The sequence below is a fragment of the Spodoptera frugiperda genome, chromosome 11 (genome assembly GCF_023101765.2).
Source record: "Spodoptera frugiperda isolate SF20-4 chromosome 11, AGI-APGP_CSIRO_Sfru_2.0, whole genome shotgun sequence".
Taxonomy (NCBI): Eukaryota; Metazoa; Arthropoda; class Insecta; order Lepidoptera; family Noctuidae; genus Spodoptera; species Spodoptera frugiperda.
In genome coordinates, this window is record NC_064222.1 from 1982456 (window position 1) to 2005562 (window position 23107).

Consider the following 23107-nt stretch of genomic DNA (forward strand, 5'->3'; position numbering starts at 1 on the left):
AAATAATTGATTTTGATGTAATTCCCAAACAAAACGATTTATGGAATAACTTTAAAGGTGGCAATAATAAAGTTACAACAACTAATGCTAAGAATTTCAAAAAGCGCTCAACGAACGTACCAGGAGAGTATAAAACGCAGGAACTTGTACAGGAACAAGAAGAGAAAGGAATGAGACAAGATTCTAAAGAATATTCACCAATGAAAAGCGAAGAACATATTTCAAATTATGCTAACAGTGATTCCTTACAATTTGACAATGTTTCTGATTTTGAAAAGACGAAAAGACAAGCTTCAGATGATTCTGTTCTCCCAATACTGCTACAAGGCGATGGTGACACTCAAATTGTTATGGGAACTTTTCAAGCAGCCATGAGACCTATGAAGTTGCCTAGTTCATCGTAAACTATTGTATCTGAGAGAAACAATTAATTTTAGTGGTGGTTGGTATTTATTAATATAGAATTAAATAAATAAAGTGCTTGTGTCTTTTTTTACATCATCACTTCAAACACCTAAAATGAATTGCACTTATTAGTATTTCTGAAGTATTAAAATAGTACATCTACCTTAGGAGAGCCATGTTTTGACACGAATGGCCCGGCTCGACCGGAGTGATACCACGGCCTCTCAGAAAACAAACGTGAAACAATGCTTGCGTTGTGTGACGTTACCGGAGGCCTAAATAACCCCCTTCCTAATCCCCGATTCCCCAATTGGGGTGTTCAAGGGCGGTGACGACGATTGCTTACCATCATGTGATCCGTCTACTCGTTTACCGGCTTATAGGTACCATAACGCTTCATACACGATCATTCAATCATTTGATTAATAGTAAAATAGTAAAGATAAGATCATAATTTTGTTCATAAACGTTATTTGATTAGTTACTCAAGTTTTCAGTTAAATAAACGGAAACTATAAAAGTGACATAAGTAAGTAAATATTTAACTGTCATTATGTTAAACAATGAACGACAATAAATATTGTTATGTTCCAAGATTAAGCAAAATATGGATAGTACATTATTTTCCCCTAAATATCTTTTATTAAAAGCTATTTGAAGATCCTTTGTCTTTACTCAACTATACTAGACGAAGGGTTATGTTTTAAGTGTCAGTCGTTTCGCGCAGAACCTTATCTTTTGCAGACACAGAGATTTTAGAGAGTGTATTTGCATTTATTGGAAATAGTTTACTACTGAAACTTAGTACCTATGTATTTTATCTCCCAAGTCGAGCCAAGTACCTAAAGAATTATTAGTTGTTCCAATTTTGTGAATTTATTAAGAAATAGCTCTAAGGCTAGCCGCACACACTCAATAATATTGTCAATAAAGTACGTATTGTCAATAATATTTGTGTGTGCGACCTATATTGCGGTATTGTTCAATAATATTGTAGATTATCCAGAAATTCTGATTTTGTCACGTCAATATCGGGGGAGGCAGGGGTATTGTCAATCATATTGACGTGTGCGGGCGCGCGGCAATATTTTAGTTGAGGAAAAGATTTCAAGGCAGGCGGACGTTCTTGTTATTTGTTCAAAATGGAAGACGAAAACAGTATCCAAAGCGAAAATAGTGTTGATACTGTTGATAATAGTACCCTTACGGAAAAACACTATTTGTCAGTATTTATTAAAACATGGGAAACTTATCCAGAATTATGGAATACATCCTGCAAAGCATATCTTGATACAGTTAAGAAAAATAATGCGTTTGATAAGTTGCCCGAGATTTATTAAAAAATCAAACCAAATAGTATAAGAGAAGACGTAAAGAAAAAAATTAATTCCCTACGAACTAATTTTCGGAAAGAATTAAAAAAGATTCACAAATCGAAAAAAAAAAAAAAAATTCACAAATTCACTCGTAGTTCATTTATTAGATTAAAGTGATTTAACTCAGCTTTTTTTCTCATCCAGTCCTTAATCCATCGTTTCTTTCTTGATTGCCTTTTTTTAGTTAGTAAAATTAATGCAATACTCAATGCAACGACTTTTTTCTTTCTTTCCATTATGTTCAACGTGCGCACATGAATCTAGCTGCGGATCGACTGAGTCAGATTTTACAATGAAAAATTGACAATAATATTGTGTAGTGTGCGGAGATCATTTTATTGATGAAGATATTGACAATCTTGCATTGACAATATTATTGAGTGTGTGCGGCTAGCCTAAATAAGAGCGTATCTATCGAAACGTCTGTCACGTCTGATCAAATTACTGATATAACAAATGAATTCTTTAATCAATTCCCATCCATAACTTTCAAATCCATATTCTCGACAAAAGAAAATCAAATAATTTTGACTTAAGACAACATTCAAGAATTACATAAAATTAATTATTTAATGTATTGTTTTTGTATTCAACATTATTGTGTAATCTTAGTTTTTACTTCAAAGTAGGACTCGATAGACTTGCCTATGAAAATCAAGGTATTTCCTACGTAAGTAAATTAAAATTAAATAGCCTCAAGAGACTCTGAAACTAAACTAAATTCAATTCATTGTGTAGAAAGTAGTTGTACTTACTTCACCAATTCATGTCAACCTAGTACAACACTTTTATTTTTTTATAGTTTTGTTACGTACTGAATTTTTTTATTTAATTTATTTTCAATGTGCCAATATATGCCTGAAATAAAATAAATAAATAAAATAAAAATATACGATTTCATGTTTGTAGGTACAAGGACTCCATGAAGTCTGGGAGTCAGAAGGAGTGTGTGGTGACTGGAACGCTATGTCTCATGCTGCGAATGTCACAAGTGGCCGGCGTCGCACCGATCCGTTTCCGACGCATGCACGGCGGCTGGTGCATTCGCATCTCCCGACTAGCTAACTTCTATGGAAAGTCTTTATCGTTTATATTATGTGGGTATATAATAAATTAGATCCTAGTTATTAGGTACTTTGATCTTATAACAAAATGTATTAAATATAACCAACTCTCACTTTAGGTCATTCTTTTGCCGTGGTCCAATTTATTTTCTTTAAAGTATCTAGAAAAATCAAGGACTTGAGCCTTGTATTCATGGTAAACATTTTGTTTAGCAACATGGTTGCATAAACATGTTGCGGAGTTGATCGCGCCATGCTGCAGAGTTGACGCCCGGCGAGCGAAAACATCAGTTTATATTAGTTTAAACAAAGTTTCCAGCAGCATTCTCGCTATTCATCAACAACGTTGATCAACTGTTGCTAACAAAATGTTTACCTAAAATGTGCCTAAATAAAATTATGAGCAATTGTCCCATACACGTATTTCTACCTTTTCAAACTTGACAAATCATTACCAGGGCTACTATCAACCACTACGATAGCAATAGACATCCTCATTGAGCCGGAGAGGTCGTACCGCACCCGCACAAACTCGACCCGCATCGTGTGGGTAGCTGACGTGGGCACTGTCGGCCTGGTAGTCTGCACTGCTGCATTCACTGGTTTCAACCGTATGAAATGCCTGATGGTGTATTTGCTGAAGCTGCAAGAGGTTGGATACTATCTTCTATGTCCTTCTGTCTCTCGCTTAGTCTTTTTTCGCTTCTTTTACTGGCTCTCTCTCTTTCTCACTGCGTATTTCTAATACATAGTAGACTGCACGGTTGGCGCGTTGGCTGGGCAACTGGCTGCCGTGCAACGACATGTCGCGGGTGCGATTCCCACACGGAACAACTTTTTATGTGATCCATAGATTGCATGTGAAATTGTATGTTTGTAAACGCACCCACGACACAGGAGAAAATCATAATGTGGGGCAAAGTTTAAAAAAAAATCTCTCTCTTTCTTCCTCTCTTTCACTTTCTCTGACACACACACACTCTCGCTCGCTCTTTCTTCTCTTCTGTATATAAAACTGTTGATCTCTTCATCTTTATTTATAAGAATGCATTTACTGCCTATGTTTTATTGTCTACAGATAAACTTAAAACTAAGCCTGTACCACGATGAACCATCCAATGAAGGTGCGAGGAAGCTGATAGCTGTCAGCTCAATGATCTTCACCTGCTCAACCATACTGCTGGACTTCAGCATATTCATCTACCAAGTCGCTATAGATCATGGGAAAAGTATGAGTTATATTTGATGTTGTAGAAATGTACATAATGGACAACAACTTTTCTTTTATGATTTGTCTTTGTATTTTAGATTATACAAAAAAAAAGTTATTATTAGATATTTAACACTATATTGACTCCACGGTTGGTGCGGTGACTGGGCAACTGGCTGCAGCGCAACTTGTAGTGGCTTCGTTCCCCGCACGAAGCAACTCTGCGTGATCCACAAATTGTTGTTTCTGGTCTGGATGTGATGTGTATATGAACTTGTATGTTTGTAAACGCATCTACGACACAGGAGAAAATCCTAGTGTGGATATGTGTGTATTTCTTTTTTTTTAACACTCTCTATCTGAGTGTCTACTGACTATTTTGGAACAGTAAACTTTATTACTTTACAATAAAGTAATTACCTACCCAATGTGGCACTGCAAGTACTACTAACATTATTGTCTTTCAGTGGTCACATCATGCATGTACATCTTCTACAACATATCGACAGCGGTGCAGCAGGTGATACTCCTCACATTCTCGGAAACTGCCACAGCTGTGTATACCTCGCTACTGTCACTCAACAACTGCTTGAAAACCCTTCTCGAACAAATTGTGCATGAGTGTAAGTTGAAGAGCAGAATTATGAAGTTACTAGCTTCTGCCAACGGATTTGCCCGCGGTTCTGTTTTATGATAAGTAACCTATCTGTTACTGCAGACCATAAATCTATCTCTTTTTAAAATTTCATCCCGATCCTTTCAGTAGTTTTTGCGTGAAACAGTAATCAACATTTATAAATAATATTAGTAGGAATTATATTTAGGGACTATATGGAACCCGAGTGGAGAAACAATTCAGACACAATTCCTCATTAAAATGAAATTGTCATAATGTATGCTATAGCAATAATTGTATTATTTGCTATATTTATGCACGGTAATTAATTATTTACAGCACCTGAAGCAAGGAACTCGATACTGAACCAGGACTGCAGAATAGACATCTATAATACAATTTCCAGTAAATCAATCAACAGTGTCGTTGATACTTTGACTGCGTACAGAGGTATAATTACTTATTCTTATGCAACAAGACCAAATATCAGATGCCCTTAAAACAATACCTAACTATAACATTACAATATACAATTTTAAACTGTCATAATCACTAACACTAACATTAGAACTTAAGACGCTGGCACTGTTGCAAGCGCCATGATCACGGATGAACTGAGTTCAGAGTTCTAAGATCAACTTAAAACATTACAGATGACATTACGATAACACATTTGACCTCCAATTTAAAATTAGCTACTCCGTTAAAAAATGCTAATTGCTGAAAAATTGATGTTAAATTTTATATGAACAGAAATGAATGAGAATTAGTTTGCTTTAAGTTTAAAGTAATCGAAACGAGAGCCGTTTCTTTTTTAATTAGGCGCTCTCGTTTCGATTACTTTAAACGTAAAGCAAACTCGTACTAACAGTACAGTAAACCATTTGATGACCTCTTTCAATTCTTATATGTTTCAATTCTTGTATTTAATTCCTATTTTGCAGCTCAACCAAGACCACATCCACATCCCCTACCGATCATGATCCGTCGCCTCGGCTTGCTGTATTGTTCCCTCTGCGACGTGGTGCGTCATGTCAATGATAGCTACGGGACAGTCCTGGTCGCCATGTTGCTGTGTCTTCTCCTGCATCTGGTCATCACTCCGTACCATGTCATCACTAATATCTGTTGGTTTATTACATCTAATCTCTTTAAAAACCTTTGCTATTGCTATGAATTCTTCGTTTTCAGTAAGGCTTTTGCAAAACTCTGATAAAGTGTTAATTGTTTTAATTTTAAGTAGAAAACTAATATTTTAGAAATGTTTTCTTATGATTGGCTATCGTTTTGAGGAATAAATGTAATATAATGATACTATCAATTTTGCTAACGTTTTTGTAGGTTTGAGTGACAGACTATGGTCATATCTCTCTGTAAATATTAAAGTTATTGTTTCATTACAGTCAACAAATCAAGATCAGACAGGTCGAGCCCAACTTTGCAACTAAATTGGGTCGTACTGCACTTCATCAATTTGTTGTTGATCATTGAACCCTGCCATCGAACACATGAAGAGGTATTTATTGAATAGATATTTGCTATGATCAAAACGTTAACCTCCTGCATTTTATGTTCTCCTAGTACCTACCTGCTGACTTGCCTTATTTTAGACTGATCTAACTTTAAGTCTATCTTATTTTACCTATGTTAATGTTAATCAACTTTTTAAGATGAGACGAACCCGCCACCTGATCAGTCAGATGCTGCGTCATACGACTACTGACAACAATGGTTTGCTGTCTGAGCTGCAGATATTCTACCAGCATTTGAGTTTGAATGAAGTATCCTATGCACCATTGAAGATGTTCCCATTGGACAGGACTCTCATTGTTACGGTACCCTTATTGTATATTTTTTAAATAACGTATTATCAACTTTAGATATAATTTACCATACAGAAACCTAAACATCGTTTCCACTAGGAACATTTGTCGATCGACCGAGTTGAAATTGTTCCTTGTCGCACAGTCAACAATGTCGCGACGACGTCCTCAGACGTCGCCCTATGTTTCAACTGGAGGCTTTACTCAGGGCTCGCACTTGGGTCCAAACAATTATATTTTTTGTAAAGGATTATCTCTTTTTTCAGATTCTTGGAAGCATCACCACGTACTTGGTTGTAGTTGTTCAACTTTAAACTGGAAATTGTAGTGACAAGAAGAAAACTCTATTATCGAAAATGTTTTATTGTTCCACATTTGATTTTATTTCTACAATAAAACCGTGAACTAAATCGTCTTCTTAATTATCTCCTTTCTTACTATTGTATTCTTCCAAAAGATTGTCAGTTGCAATTATACAATCTTCAATGTCCTCTGGTTTCAAATCTAACCCAAACATGTGTTCAAATCCAAGAAAAACTTTACCATATTTATGGAACATATCTCTTGTATCGTCATCTAGTTGAAATACAACTTTTCTTTTAAGAAGACCATCTACAGCATGATCATCGAAATTATTATTATCAAAAAATCTTTTGGCGATTACTTTACTTCCTTCATTTTCATCCAAACCTTTCATGACAACATTACTGTTACCATATTCATAAGCTGCAGTAGTTCTTACTGCTTTAGAATCATCGGCTTCTCTTTTGTTAACATTTTTTTCTTCTTCTACATTATTTTCACGTTTGTCTCTATCTCTTTCATCATAAGATTCAATATCTTCTTCATGCTCACCATCAAGGTTTCTCTTGAACATTGTGACGTCGTTATTCTCCAATATTTGTGGCCTTTCTTCTATTACATTTAGTAAATATTCAAAGAGAACTGGAATGCTTCTGAATATTTGTATGTATTCGTAATGACCGGTATCGTTTGTTTCTGTAATAAAAATTGTAATGCGTAAGATTTAACATAACTTACATGGTGATCCAAATGGAATATAGCTAGAATCAATTTTAATTTTGATCCATTTTTATGGAATAAGCCGGTATACGAGCAGACGGATCACCTGATGTTAAGCAATCGCCGCTCGAGAGTTGAAACACCAAAGGCGTTACAAGTGCGATGCCGGCCTTTTGCGGATTAAGAATTTAAGAGTTGTTGGGGAATTAGGGATCGGGAAGATTGGGAAAGCGGTTAAGTAACCTCACTCATACAACGAAAGCGTTGTGTAAATTTAAAATATACAGAAAATAATATTGAAATGATTTCGAAACTTACCATGAAAATCACCCTTTACTCCCAGAACATGGAAATAAAGTAGAACAGCGATAATTGCATACATTTTTGTCTTCATAATATATAGCACTATGACTGGTTTTGAACCATTCCTATGTAAGAATGCTGAAAAAAAACTGTAGTCACCTGAAGTGTATAATAGGTACTGATAAGATAAAGGGCTGTTAAGTGTTAAGATATTCAACTGTAGCAAGACTTAGGACCCTTTTTGAATCATCCAATTACTTCTCCCGCCTTGGGTAAGGTAAGAGGGTATCGGTATCTTTTTTAAGCTCGGAAAATCATCTAATGACTTCTCCCGCCTTGGGTGAGGCAAGAGGGAGTGTCACACTTACTGACAAAAAGCCACCCCATTCCTACTTCTGTTCTTTGAGCCGGAACCTTACACCTATTCTGGTATCTATTATAGACTAACTTCACTAGTTAATATACTAATAATAAATTTTGTTGTGTATCCTGAAAAATACATAAAGAACATACATAAGTATTTTTAAACATTATATTATAAGCTTTTAAGTTCTTCCTCGCAGGCCTTGACCCCGAGTATATCCAATGTGCCACGCACTGAGAAGCTGCCAACAGCATCCCTTAAACATAGGGAACTCTTTTATAATTCCAAAGCCTTACCCTTAAGTTTAGGATCTTCCGTCTTTATCCAGTGATAGTCATATTCTGGCTTATGATTAAAGCCTCATTTAAATCTTAAATTCAAAGAACGCAAGGATATAGTTGGTTACTCTGTTGAACGTACTGTTGAAATAGCCTGTGTGGAATTAGAGCGGTTTATTGTTTTGAGTGTGTATAGACCACCTTCTGGTTTGTATGACTGTTTTGAAACAGTATTAGATGAAGTATTAAATAAACTCAGTAGTTCAAATAAATTCATCATTACTTGTGGCGATTTTAATATAAATTTGTTGGAAAATTCTAGCTTAAGTACTAGAATTGTAAGTTTATTTGCTTCGTTTAACCTAACGAACCTGTTTCTGGAGCCCACTAGGATAACTCCTACTAGTGCTACTTGTCTAGATAATATTTATACTGATATTGTACCAACTAATAAACAAATTATATCATTGCTTGATTCAGATCATTGTGGACAATTAATTTCAATAGAAAATAAAGTAAATAAAGTGTCGAAACCACATATTATTGTTAACCCAAAGACTGAAAGACGCATTGAAACGTTCAAATCTAAACTCTCTGACAAATTACCTTTATTATTAAGGAATAAAAATACGAATAACTTGTGTAATGATTTTTTAAATACTTACCATACCGAGTTTAAATCTACCTTCACACCTAAAACCATACCAGCTCATGGCAATGCGCCTTTCAATCAATGGGCAACCACTGGCATCTATAAAAGTAGGAAACGCCTATATGAGCTTTATAACGAGAGGATATTTATAAACACTATTGAATTTAATGAATATGTAAAGAAGTATTCTAAATTGTTCAAAAAAGTTTGCTCTATTGCTAAATCACTATATTTGAGCTCTAAAATAAAAAACAGTTCCAATGTAATTAAAGCGACCTGGAGTATTATTAATGGTGAAGCGGGAAGATCTAAAAGGAGAAGTAGTGAATATAATCTGGTAATTGATAATAATGTAATTAAATCAGATGCTGAAGTTGCAGCCGCATTTGAAAACTTCTTTTCGGACATTCCTGTTTCCACTACCAGGTCCTTGAATTCATCACCCACTGTCGCAGAATCTTTACTAAAAGAAAATGTTGTAGCTTGCCATTCAAGTTTCAATTTTGAACACATAGATTATACAGATATAATTAAAACGTTCCATACTTTGAATAAGAAAAAGACTGCTGACCTGTGGGGTAATTCTGTGTACATTGCTAGCTCTGTAATAACTATTGTGGCACCTGTATTAGCTTTAATTTTTAATAACTGTATTGATCGTGGTGTGTTTCCTGATCTCATGAAGAATAGTAAAATAACTCCGTTATTTAAATCGGGTAGTACTTCTGACCCCACTAACTTTAGACCTATTTCAGTACTACCTACATTCAGTAAAATTTTTGAAAAAATTATTCTAAATCAGATGCAAAGATTTTTTAATAGAAATAAATTATTGCATGGTAACCAGTTTGGATTTACAAGGGGTCGTTCAACAACTGATGCCGGTGTTGAACTTCTTAATCAAGTATATGACGCGTGGGAGGACTCAGGGGACGCATTGGGTGTTTTTTGTGACTTATCCAAGGCGTTCGATTGTGTCCTTCATGAAACACTGATCAGGAAGCTATCCCATTATGGAGTGCGGGGCAACTCTCTGGACCTACTTATCTCTTACTTGAGTAATAGAATTCAGAGAGTTGAGATTAACGGGAAAATTTCTGCCGGGTCTGTTGTTAGGATGGGTGTTCCGCAGGGGTCAATTCTCGGTCCGTTTTTATTTCTTATTTATATTAATGACTTACCTTACCTTGTAAAGGATAACCATGGGATAGTACTGTTTGCTGATGATACCTCTTTATTATTTAAACTCAAACGTGGACAATTAGTCAGTGATCATGTAAATAGTGCTCTCTCAAAAATAGTACGCTGGTTTAGTGCCAATAACTTGCTACTTAATGAAACAAAAACTAAATGCATTAAATTCACAACACCAAATGTTAGGCATGTCAAAACCAGCGTGCTAATCAAGGGCGGGGAGTTGGACCCTGTAGATTCAGCTATCTTTTTAGGTATAACTCTAGACGCTAAGCTACAGTGGGCCCCACATATAGATAAGTTGTCGAAAAGGCTCAGCTCAGCAGCATATGCCGTTAAAAAAATTAGAAATTTAACTGATGTAAATACAGCGCGTCTAGTATACTTTAGTTATTTCCATAGTATCATGTCATATGGTATTCTCCTGTGGGGGAATGCTGCTGACATTCAGTCTGTCTTTGTGCTGCAGAAGCGAGCCATTCGATCAATTTATAATCTTAGTCCGAGGCATTCTCTCAGGGAACTATTTAAAGAAATTAATATAATGACTGTTGCCTCTCAATATATCTATGAAAATATAGTGTATGCTCATAAAAACATAAAGTTATTTAAAAAGTACAGTGATATACACAATATCAACACTAGAAATAAAAATAAATATGTTGTTCCTACTACTAGACTTAAGAAAATAAGCGGTTCGTTTAGATGTCAATGTATACGCTTTTACAATAAAGTTCCCAGCCATATTCAAAGTTTAAACCTAGGTAAATTTAAAAATGTTATTAAAGAAAAACTTTGTAGTAAAGCTTTTTATAAAATAAAAGACTACTTGGAGGATAGTCAGGCTTGGGAATGAACTGCTATAATGTCCACACAGGTCTTGCTGACATGTTTGTAACATATAGTTACATTTTTTATACAATTTGACATAAACTTAATTTGACATTGTTTTATATTTTTTTCCTTTTATATTTTTATATTTCCTTTTAAAATTGTTAGTTTGAGGACCGTGTGAGACTTTTGCTAGTCATTTTATTTTTAGTAAATTATATTCTGACAGTTTGAGCATTTGTGTGGCCTACCCAAATGTTGGTGTTGTTCGTCGGATCATTCAGCAACAGCCGTCAGCTGAGCTGATTGTAAACTGACACATGCGTGCTGCCATCTGAACAGGTCCGCTCAAACTGCTGTGGTTCTTTCCTCAAAAGACCACTACAGAATCAACTTGCACGGTTCTCCGACATCTTTAATTGATTTTGTCTGGACTTTAAAAGAAACTATGACCTCTGAGTTTGTTTCGGCATTTCTTCTCAGAGTAGTCCGATAGGCTTTTGCTAGTCATTTTATTTTTAGTAAATTATATTCTGACAGTTTGAGCATTTGTGTGGCCTACCCAAATGTTGGTGTTGTTCGTCGGATCATTCAGCAACAGCCGTCAGCTGAGCTGATTGTAAACTGACACATGCGTGCTGCCATCTGAACAGGTCCGCTCAAACTGCTGTGGTTCTTTCCTCAAAAGACCACTACAGAATCAACTTGCACGGTTCTCCGACATCTTTAATTGATTTTGTCTGGACTTTAAAAGAAACTATGACCTCTGAGTTTGTTTCGGCATTTCTTCTCAGAGTAGTCGGATAGGAAATGCCGGCCTCATCTAGTTATTTAAGAGATTGACGTGTAAAAGTGTTATTTTATAACCTATTTGCAAAATAAATATCATTTATCATTTATCATTTATCATTTATTTACCTAAAAAATACTATTAAAAGTGACAAAATAAAGTTGCGGACACAAAATGTCGCGTAGCACGGTTAACCCAGTTTTAACATCGATACAGATACTAGCATAATTACTTAATTAGCGATAGGTTCAAACAATCCATTTTTGTGTGCAAACGAACAACAGAACACTAAATTACTTCAGCATAGTTTAAAACATAGTTCTTTTAATAATTAATATATATGAAAAGCCCGTGTAGGTCCGCTGCTGGACTAGGCCTCTTATACATACAATACATAGGGTGGTATCCTATTTTTTTTAACATTCTTTTGGTAGATAAATTTAATAAATCCGACTCGTATTTTTTACGTAATTGACAAATTATTAGACTTAGGCGTATTTTTTTCTGTTTTGAATAAACTAAATTATATAATAAGCACTTTCGACGACATCGATATCAAATATCGTGTGACGTCACGATTTACTACGTTTATAAGGTACAGTAACGTGACGTAACGACTGCCACTCCTAAACTTAACTTCGTTTAATCTAAGTATTGTTTACTTATATGACAAAATAAAAAAATACCTGTCTTCTTTAATATTTTATAGATCCAACTGACGGACTTATTTAATTTTTAAAATTTTGATACCCTGTCTAGTGTCCTATTGGCAAGTAGTTTAGATATTGTAGTTTAAAAGGTTCAGGTTTGTAATTGTGTTAAGATAGCACTAATGCCCAACCTCTGTAAAATGTGTAGTTGTTGGATCTTACGACACTTGCAAGAAGAATAGATAATATCTATTGGTATTAATGGTAATAAGGTATCGTTATGTATGGTGACACTTGTGTTTTCTGCCGTCTTATTAAAATTCAGCTAGTCTCTGGTTTCCAAAACAACCTGTAAATAGAATATAACTGTTATAAGAAAATAACTTCGTGGAACTGATGAAAATTCATAGTTTTTAACGGAATACAGGCTAGTTGTTTTTCTTAAATGCAGATTGCGTACGTGTTACAAATGTGAACAGTGGGCAGATTTGAATTATTCATTTTCGTGTCCATTTTCGTAAAGCAGGAAGTGATTACTTTTATGTTAGAGTTTAGAGTCGCTTTATAATTCTATTTTTAGCCACTAAATTATTATAAACAACATATTTTTTAGGTTTTGTTTAGCATTTGCTAGCCTATTTTTACAATAAGATCATTGACTTGAAAGTCATCGTAAAATTGTAGCAGTCAGCCGTATGTGCCCTTACTAAGTCTTCATATTTACTATGGGTCCCGACTGCTTCAATTTTACGATGACTTTCTTGTTTTGGGATTTTTTCATTTTCATATTATAAAGAAGCGCATTCGGGTTATTTAGTTTTTTAAATTACCTTTTATTTTTTCTTACACCCTTTTTTTCATTCGCCCTTCTTTCGACAGCAAAAGGAGAGGAAGCACAGAAAAGTGGTAGGTATTTCGTGTGCCTACCTTTGTGGTTTATTTACAAGCATTTCCCATCGATCTTTGTCTAAGTATAGTTACCCGTAGCGCATAGTAAACACATAGGCACCATCAATCACAAGAGTGCCATAAATTAATATTGAATTATTTGTTCAAGTAAAATTGTTTACGGAGCTATGATTTAGTAGTTCTACACTTGACGTGTGTTGCGGGATGTTAAATAAACAGTGTGTTGTTTTTTTTTAATTCTTACACTAATTCGGTTTTATTATATTCGGAAATAAGGTTTTTTTACTGATTTTAAAAAAGAAGGAGGTTTTTGGTTTGAACTGTACGTATGTTGGTGCGCGATTATCCCACGATTGGCCGAACCGATTTTGATGCGGTTTTCAGAAAAGTCCTTTTTCAGGAATAATACTTCTTTTGATTTTAATATTTCAACGAGATTAAAAAACACTTTTCTTTAGGAACGCAGGGTTCATTCCCAGGTAATCACTCTCAGGGTTTCCCAAACTATGGGTCGCTATCCATTGATGGGGCGCAAGCGAATTTCTAGTGGGCCTAGTCTGTAGAAAGAGAAAGATACACTAACCAACCGTTCTGTGTTTTATTTTTCATATTATTGGTACCGGTTTATTTCCCTGAAGGTGGGTCCTGAGTTTGATAGGTCGTCGTAGTCCAGACCACTTTGGGAACCACTGGTCTAGACAAACAAAGCAGCATAAACAGCTATATCACTATTATAAACTTAGTACATATGTACTGAAACAAAATGGCAACAAACTACCGGATGCAAGTTCTCACGTTCAATAAACAGATTCGCATGTACATTGTAACTGATTGCTTACCATCAGCGTCGTTATGTACCGACCTCGTTTAAATCGAACCAATTATTTCTTATTATTCGCAAATTACTACAATTTGCGCAAATCCAACATATCCGTATGGAGAAATTTCTAGAATCATTCGATGATACCTAAAGCCGAAAATAGGACCTAAATGATACCTAATTGGCCTTCTAAATATGTACCCAAACTATTTACATACTTTTCCAAACTACTACAGTAGTACTAGTTCAAAAAAATATCTATTATAGGTTTAAAGACATTTTTCCGATTTTGTTTTTTGTGTGTGTCACTAAACATCTTCGGAACAGCTGCACCGACAATAATGTAATATTCTTTAAACCGTTGAGATGACTATAACCATTTTAGGCCTTATATAGTGAGTCTATAGTCCCATCCAGTCCTGATACAGTTTCAGAAATATTGAACTTCAATGACAAAACCTCGCACTTAGCAGTTCTACTTTGCAGTTGTACTATTGTGAGTCGAGACACTAAACCTAAACATACAAAGAAGGTGTAATAACTAATCAAAATATTAATATCTATACTAATATTATAAAGCTGAAGAGTTTGTTTGTTTGATTGTTTGTTTGTTTGAACGCGCTAATCTCCGGAACTACTGGTCCGATTTGAATAATTATTTTTGTGTTGGATAGTCCATTTATCGAGGAAGGCTATAGGCTATAAAACATCACGCTATGACCAATAGGAGCCGAGCAGAGCGGGTGAAACCGCGCGGAAGTAGCTAGTAATTAATATTATATAGACGTTATAATATTTGCAATCACTTGTAATAATTGACCACGGAGTCGTAAACATTTTTGTATTTTATTTCAGTTTTTGATTCCTGAAAAGGTAAGTAGAATAGAAGTTTATGTATTTTATGTACGAAACATCAGGTAGGAAATGCAATACCTATTTTAACTTTTTTTATTTATACACCATAAAAGTAAAAATAAAGTAATATTCCAATAAAAAACAGGAGACTGTACTATCAAGTTGGTCATTATAAATTAAAATCTATTTTTAATTTGAAATGAGAACGTCTATGTTCATCTCGTATATTTTTTAAAACAGATTAAAAATGTATGTTATTTAAATTAAATACTGAAACGAATCTGGCCCTGACATATTTACGAAAATAACTGTGAATCGTAAACAAAAAAATACTTTTTATCTTATTTTAAATGTTTCCCTTAATTTCCCTAAGGTGTTTATTTTTACACGTGTTTCACTTGAAAAACTATAGTTATGGTTAGGTTATCTCTTGTAATATTGCATGAACCGATAGCTTTGGGTACAAATTCATAATATTAGATACATTTAAGAATATCAAAAATCGAAAACTTAGAAAGAAATAGTATCAAATCTTTTCACCGACCAAGGCAAGGAACAACATCAAGCCCTCACGCGGCAAACACGTTTCTGATCACTTGAAAAACTAGTCTAGTCAAATTTTAGAAAAAAAAACCGTAGAAAAAATTATAAAACGTGGTAGAAAATCCCTCATTTAATAAATAAACATGAAGCACACGTGTTTAGATTACAAAGGTATGGAATGACTATGTAAAAACGGAAAATTAATACAAAAGCCACTGCCTAATGTACCAGGGCAGCAGAAGTCACGTGGCGGTTAAAGAAAAGTAAAGAATCTTCGACGCTGATCTACATTTAATTATAATTTTAAATTGTGCGTAAATTGTCTTCGGCTGAATAAGCAAACCACTTTTTCAGTCTTAAGGTTAGGAGGAAAATCAATATTACAGTATTTCTACATTTACTTTAATTTTTCTGTCATCATCTTTAAGTGGACTACGTTCGCTACCAAATAAAGGGTCTTACAAAAGGTCTACCACAATCCCCACATTTGTTTAATGGGACCAGCCAGCCACTACCTCTAAAACCGCCGCAACTCCTGTAAGCCAAGATCTACAGCAGATACAACCATGAAAACACCGGAACACGGAAGACCGAAGCGTCCCAGGAACACGAAAGACTGTCTTGAATCCAGCAACGAAATAAATCAGAAGAACTTCCACGATTGGCAGGCGACTAAGTCATCAAAAAGGAAACTACAGCAAACTCCGCATGGTTTAGATTCATTCAATCAAAACAAATAACAGCCAAAAACTTGGCTAAACAGGTTGCTCCTATTGAGCAACATTCAAATATTGACATAGCTCAAAATAATTCTATTAGTATTGACATTCCCCATAATTTAAATTAAAAAATAAGACAAGAGAGTCCACCTCTTGCAAATATAACAGTAATGTTATCAATCTGGTTCACCAAAACATTCAAGGTTTTTTACCCGACTGCCAAGGAAGGGTTATGTTTTTCGCGCGTATCTTGTATGTATGAGCCTAATATTCTTTATTACCTCATTTCTTCGAAACGGCTTGATGGATTTCGACAATCAGGGTATCGTTGGATTCGTCTTAATTACCCAAGTGTTCTTAGATATGTGACGTAAAACAAAAACCAACATGGCGGCCGTGAGGCGCCCTAGACTGGAGTAAAAAAAAAAATTTTTTTATTTCTACAATATGGGTATCAAATTAAAGAGCTCATCATGAGGATTCCAAAATGGTATATCACTGACATATAGAAAAAAATACTATGTGCAATTATGTTCTTTATTATCCAAACTAAATACTCGTATAGGTACTACGCGACGCGATTGACTAGCGGTGTCTGAACTTAAAAGTGAAAAGTGATAATAAAAGTACGTCTTAACTAAATTATTTACAATGAATTTATTTATAAATAAAGGACTAGCGACCCGCCCTCGCTTTGCTGAACGTTAAATAAGGAATCTATCTACATAGTCGTTTACCTATAGCCCATGCGACGCGTCAACTGTAAAGACCGTTTTTTGTCAAAAACTAGTAGAAATTTTGAAACAGTGTAAAGAGCAAATTTTATCTTCATTTAATGTAGAAAATTAATAGACTATCTAAAAGGATAAGGATTAATACTATTACGGACAAAAACCCCTCAGAATAAAAGATCCAAAAAAAATATTAAATAGTCCACACGACGAAAATTCTTTTAAAGAATTAGACCGTTTACGAAATTTGTAAATAGTAAATTTTACTGCCCTTAATCCTTCTTCTTTTTCTAATTCCTTTACTCTCTTTGTGTTATGCAATCAATCTAAAATAACTGGTTCGACGTGTGTTATTTTTTTATTATCTTGGTATTGGAAGTAGTTCTCTCGTGTTGCGGGTGAAATCTTGAGAAACACATAGCCGTATTATAACTAACTAAAAAGTGTTAAATAAAAATAAATAAATTTAAAAAATTAAAAAACCCGACTGCATAAAAAACACTTTAAATAAAAACTGAAAAGTAAAAAACTAGCTTAGTCTAAAAGTGTAGATAGCAATGCTATTACCACAAAATTAAATAATTTCATAATCAATACACAAAAAATAATAATCTTATGCGAAACATAATTGAGTGTAACAGTCGGGACCCATTAAATAAACTAGACTAAAATCATTCAATATGGGTCGCGACTGTTACACTCAATTATGTTTCGCATAAGATTATTATTTTTTGTGTATTGATTATGAAATTATTTAATTTTGTGGTAATAGCATTGCTATCTACACTTTTAGACTAAGCTAGTTTTTTACTTTTCAGTTTTTATTTAAAGTGTTTTTTATGCAGTCGGGTTTTTTAATTTTTTAATTTGAGTAAGGAATTAGAAATAGAACTATTTTTAAATTGTAATAGTATTGATATTCTGTGCATTACTGAGCATTGGTTGAAATCTCATCAACTAATGTTCAACTTTGGTAATCATCAGATTGGTAGCTCGTTCAGCAGGGAGAACGCTATACATGGTGGTTCACTAATTCTACTAAATAACAAACTTAAATTTAAAGAACGCAAGGATATAGTTAGTTACTCTGTTGAACGTACTGTTGAAATAGCCTGTGTGGAATTAGAGCGGTTTATTGTTTTAAGTGTGTATAGACCACCTACTGGTTTGTATGACTGTTTTGAAACAGTATTAGATGAAGTACTAAATAAACTCAGTAGTTCAAATAAATTCATCATTACTTGTGGCGATTTTAATGTAAATTTGTTAGAAAATTCTAGTTTAAGTACAAAAATTGTAAGTTTATTTGCCTCATTTAACCTCACGAACCTGTTTCTGGAGCCCACTAGGATAACTCCTACTAGTGCCACTTGCCTAGATAATATTTATACTGACATTGTACCAACTAATAAACAAATAATATCATTGCTTGATTCAGATCATTGTGGACAATTAATTTCAATAACAAATAAAGTAAATAAAGTGTCGAAACCACATATTATTGTTAACCCAAAGACTGAAAGACGCATTGAAACTTTCAAATCTAAACTCACTGACAAAATACCTTTATTATTAAGGAATAAAAATTCTAATAACTTGTGTGATGAATTTTTTAACATTTACCATACCGAGTTTAAGTCCACCTTCACACCTAAAACCATACCAGCTCATGGCAATGCATCTTTCAATCAATGGGCAACTACTGGCATCTATAAGAGTAGGAAACGCCTATATGAACTTTATAACGAGAGAACATATATTAATACAACTGAATTTAGTGAATATGTAAAGAAATATTCTAAATTATTTAAAAAAGTTTGCTCAATTGCAAAATCGTTATACTTGAGCTCTAAAATAAAAAACAGTGACAATGTAATTAAAGCGACCTGGAGTATTATTAACAGTGAAACAGGGAGGTCTAAAGAGAAGAGTAGTGAATTTAGTCTTATAATTGATAATAATGTAATTAAATCGGATGCAGAAGTCGCAGCTGCATTTGAAAACTTCTTTTCGGACGTTCCTGTATCCACTACTAAGTCTTTGAACTCATCTCCCACAGTTGCAGAATCTTTACTAAAAGAAAATGTTGCAGCTTGCAATTTAGGCTTCTCTTTCGAACACATAGATTATACAGATATTGTCAAAACGTTCCATACCTTGAACAAGAAAAAGACTGCAGATCTGTGGGGTAATTCTGTGTACATTACCGGCTCTGTAATAGATATTGTAGCACCCGTATTAGCTCTAATCTTTAATAACTGTGTCGATCGTGGTGTGTTTCCTGATCTCATGAAGAATAGTAAAATAACTCCGTTATTTAAATCGGGTAGTACTTCTGACCCCACTAACTTTAGACCTATTTCAGTACTACCTACATTCAGTAAAATTTTTGAAAAAATTATTCTATATCAGTTGCAAAGATTCTTTAATAGAAATAAATTATTACATGGAAACCAGTTTGGTTTTACAAGGGGTCGTTCAACAACTGATGCCGGTGTTGAACTTCTTAATAACATTTATGATGCATGGGAGGACTCGGCCGACGCATTGGGTATTTTTTGTGACTTATCCAAGGCGTTCGATTGTGTCTCTCATGAAACACTGATCAGGAAGCTATCCCATTATGGAATACGGGGCAGCTCTCTGGATCTTCTTATTTCATACTTGAGTGATAGGATTCAGAGAGTCGACATTAACGGAAAAGTTTCCTCCGGGTCTATTGTTAGGATGGGTGTTCCGCAGGGGTCAATTCTCGGCCCGTTTCTCTTTCTTATTTATATTAATGATTTACCTTACCTTGTGAAGGATAACCATGGGATAGTACTGTTTGCTGATGATACATCTTTATTGTTTAAACTCAAACGTGGACAATTAGTCAGTGATCATGTAAATAGTGCTCTCTCAAAAATAGTACGCTGGTTTAGTGCCAATAATTTATTACTTAATGAATCAAAAACTAAATGCATTAAATTCACAACACCAAATGTTAGACATGTGAAAACCAGCGTGCAAATCAAGGGCGAGGAGTTGGACCCTGTAGATTCAACTGTCTTTTTAGGTATAACTCTGGACGCTAAGCTACAGTGGGCTCCACACGTAGATAAGTTGTCGAAAAGACTCAGCTCTGCAGCATATGCCGTTAAAAAAATTAGAAATTTGACCGATGTAAATACAGCGCGATTAGTATACTTTAGTTATTTTCATAGTATCATGTCATATGGTATCCTCCTGTGGGGAAATGCTGCTGACATTCAGTCTGTCTTTGTGCTGCAGAAAAGAGCCATTCGATCAATTTATAATCTTAGTCCGAGGCACTCTCTTAGGGAACTATTTAAAGAAATTAATATATTGACTGTTCCTTCTCAATACATTTATGAAAATGTAGTGTATGCTCACAAAAACATTAATTTATTCAAAAAGTATTGTGATATACATAATATAAACACTAGAAGTAAAAACAAATATATTGTTCCCGCTACTAGACTTAAGAAAATAAGTGGTTCGTTCAGATGTCAATGCATACGCTTTTACAATAAAATTCCCAGCGATATTCAAAGTTTAAGCCTGAATAAATTTAAAAATGTTATTAAAGAAAAACTGTATAGTAAAGCTTTTTATAAAATTAAAGACTACTTAGATGATAGTCAGGCTTGGGAGTGAGCCGCTATAATGTCCACACAGGTCATGTTGACATGTTTGTAACACAAGTTACATTTTTATACAATTTGACATGATATACATTAATATCATTCGATATTTTTTTGTTTTCACATATTATTTTTAAAATTGTTAGTTTGAGGACCGTGCGAGAGTTTGCCTAGTCATTTTACTTTTAGTTAATTATATTCTGACAGTGTGAGCATTTGTGTGGCCTACCCAAATGTTCTTTTGGTAGGTAATGTTCGTCGGATCATTCAGCAACAGCCGTCAGCTGAGCTGATTGTAAACTGACACATGCGTGCTGCCATCTGAACAGGTCCGCTCAAACTGCTGTGGTTCTTTCCTCAAAAGACCACTACAGAATAAACTTGCACGGTTCTCCGACATCTTTAATTGATTTTGTCTGGACTTTAAAAGAGACTATGACCTCTGAGTTTGTTTCGGCATTTCTTCTCAGAGTAGTCGGATAGGAAATGCCGGCCTCATCTAGCTATTTGAAATATTGACGTGTAAAAGTGTTATTTTATAATCTATTTACAGAAATAAATATCATTTATCATTTATCATTTATAATCCCAAAACTGAATACTCATGAAAACGTTATCAACCTCTGCTACACGAAATTGCTCACCTCCCATAAATAGCGAAATGACCATGTTCAGTGTCAGTAGGTGACAGTGAAATCGTATCAAAATGACTAAAGTACTGTTTGCCATCGTACTGACGATGATTACATTCGCCGTAGCACTCTCTGCCAGTACTAAGGAAGCTCAGACCACCACCATGTCTGACCAGGTTAACAGCATCGAGGTGGATGTCTTAGCTGTTATGGACATGTGCAACGATAGCTACAGGATTGATCCAAGTAAGTTTTATTTTTATTTACTGTTTTTTTTTAACTGGTAACAAAATGGCAGATTTCCTTGTACTGTTAATTAATTATCTCCACATTATTCAGTACTTTTTCAAGTATTATTCTAATTTATTGAAATTCCCAGTAATAAAAAGTCTGTAAGTAATTTCATGCAGAAGCCGATCTAGAAACAACAATAAGATATCAAATCCTTTAAATAATGAAATCAATCTTGCAATTAAAATTGAAACGTTTGCAAAACAAATAAATTCATTAAAGTACATTCATTGTTCTGACAAAATAATTATTATTTGCAGCTTATTTACAAGCACTAAATGAGAGTGGAAGCTTTATTGATGAAACTGACAAAACGCCAAAGGTGAGTTAAACGGTCAAACAACTTTATTGGAACAAAGAGAATATTCAGACAATTTTCAATTTCTTTACTAAAAAACACAACTAATATTATTTATTCAATTAATATCTAATTCATTACATCGCAGTGTTTCATCCGCTGTGTTTTCGAAAACGTTGGCATAGTATCTGAGGATGGTAAGCAGTTCAATCCAGCGAGGGCAGCTGTCATCTTTGCTGGAGAACGGAATGGAAAGCCTATGGAGGACATCGCAGACATGACTGCTCTATGCGCCACTGATAGACGTAAGTAACTAGACAAGTACAAGGCTTAACAGGACCTCTTTATCATTTATGTCGCCCTAGTCTTAGTTTTCAGAGCTGCGGACTACCTAGCAGGTTTACCAAGGGTTTCGGCTCAAAGAGCGGAGTAGGAACTGAATGATTTTTAGTCAGTAAGAGTCTGACACTCACACTCTACCACTCTCGTCTTTAGTGAGGCGAGAGAAGTCATTAGATGATTTTACCCATTAAAAAAGTCTTAGATTTTCAATGTATAAGTTTCATGCACTTCGTAGTTTGAAGTTTTGTTAATTAATTTATTTATCTAGTAAACACGAAGTACCTATGTAAAAAATCTGGGGAAAAATAAGTGTTTTAATATTGTAAGCAAGTCTGCAAGTTCTTCAATGGTTAACCATTGAAAGATGAAGGATGTGATATAAATTTCTATAGTTTGTATTGTATTATGTTTCAGAGGAAACCTGCCCCTGCGACAGATCATACAAGTTCCTAAGGTGCCTGATGTCGATGGAAATTGAAAGATATGAGAAATCTTAAATTGAAACGGAAACCTCTTTGTAACAAATGACGTCCTAGTACCTTCTGCAACTTATGTAAAATATTTAACCTCTAAATTTAGTAAGTAGTTTGTTTAGTTAGTCATGAAATAATTATACTGAAGAAATAAAAGTATTTTAAAAATAACTTGGTTTTTTTAACTTTTCAAAGAAGAAAATTTTTTATGATCTGCATATTGAAACCAAAAAAAAAACGAATGTAAAATACACCACACAAAAACTTT

At 34.4% G+C, this 23107-nt stretch overlaps 3 protein-coding genes across 3 annotated transcripts; 2 read left to right on the forward strand and 1 right to left on the reverse strand.

The window, feature by feature from the left end:
* The first annotated feature begins 2696 nt into the window (after window positions 1-2696).
* Window positions 2697-6808, forward strand: LOC126911237 (gustatory receptor for sugar taste 43a-like). Its single transcript, XM_050697106.1, has 9 exons — window positions 2697-2878; window positions 3304-3497; window positions 3924-4074; window positions 4523-4678; window positions 5011-5121; window positions 5616-5798; window positions 6075-6187; window positions 6342-6506; window positions 6761-6808. The coding sequence occupies exons 1-9, from the start codon at window positions 2704-2706 to the stop codon at window positions 6806-6808; spliced, it is 1296 nt and encodes a 431-aa protein (XP_050553063.1). The 5' UTR covers window positions 2697-2703.
* A 104-nt stretch (window positions 6809-6912) lies between these two features.
* On the reverse strand, window positions 6913-7899 carry LOC126911239 (uncharacterized). Its single transcript, XM_050697107.1, has 2 exons — window positions 7836-7899; window positions 6913-7493 (listed from the first exon to the last, which is right to left on the reverse strand). Exons 1-2 carry the CDS (start codon window positions 7897-7899, stop codon window positions 6913-6915), a joined length of 645 nt encoding a protein of 214 aa, XP_050553064.1.
* A 13572-nt stretch (window positions 7900-21471) lies between these two features.
* LOC118274924 (uncharacterized) lies at window positions 21472-23006 on the forward strand. Its single transcript, XM_035592716.2, has 4 exons — window positions 21472-21681; window positions 21987-22048; window positions 22173-22329; window positions 22781-23006. The coding sequence occupies exons 1-4, from the start codon at window positions 21510-21512 to the stop codon at window positions 22861-22863; spliced, it is 474 nt and encodes a 157-aa protein (XP_035448609.2). The 5' UTR covers window positions 21472-21509; the 3' UTR covers window positions 22864-23006.
* The last annotated feature ends 101 nt before the right edge of the window (window positions 23007-23107 follow it).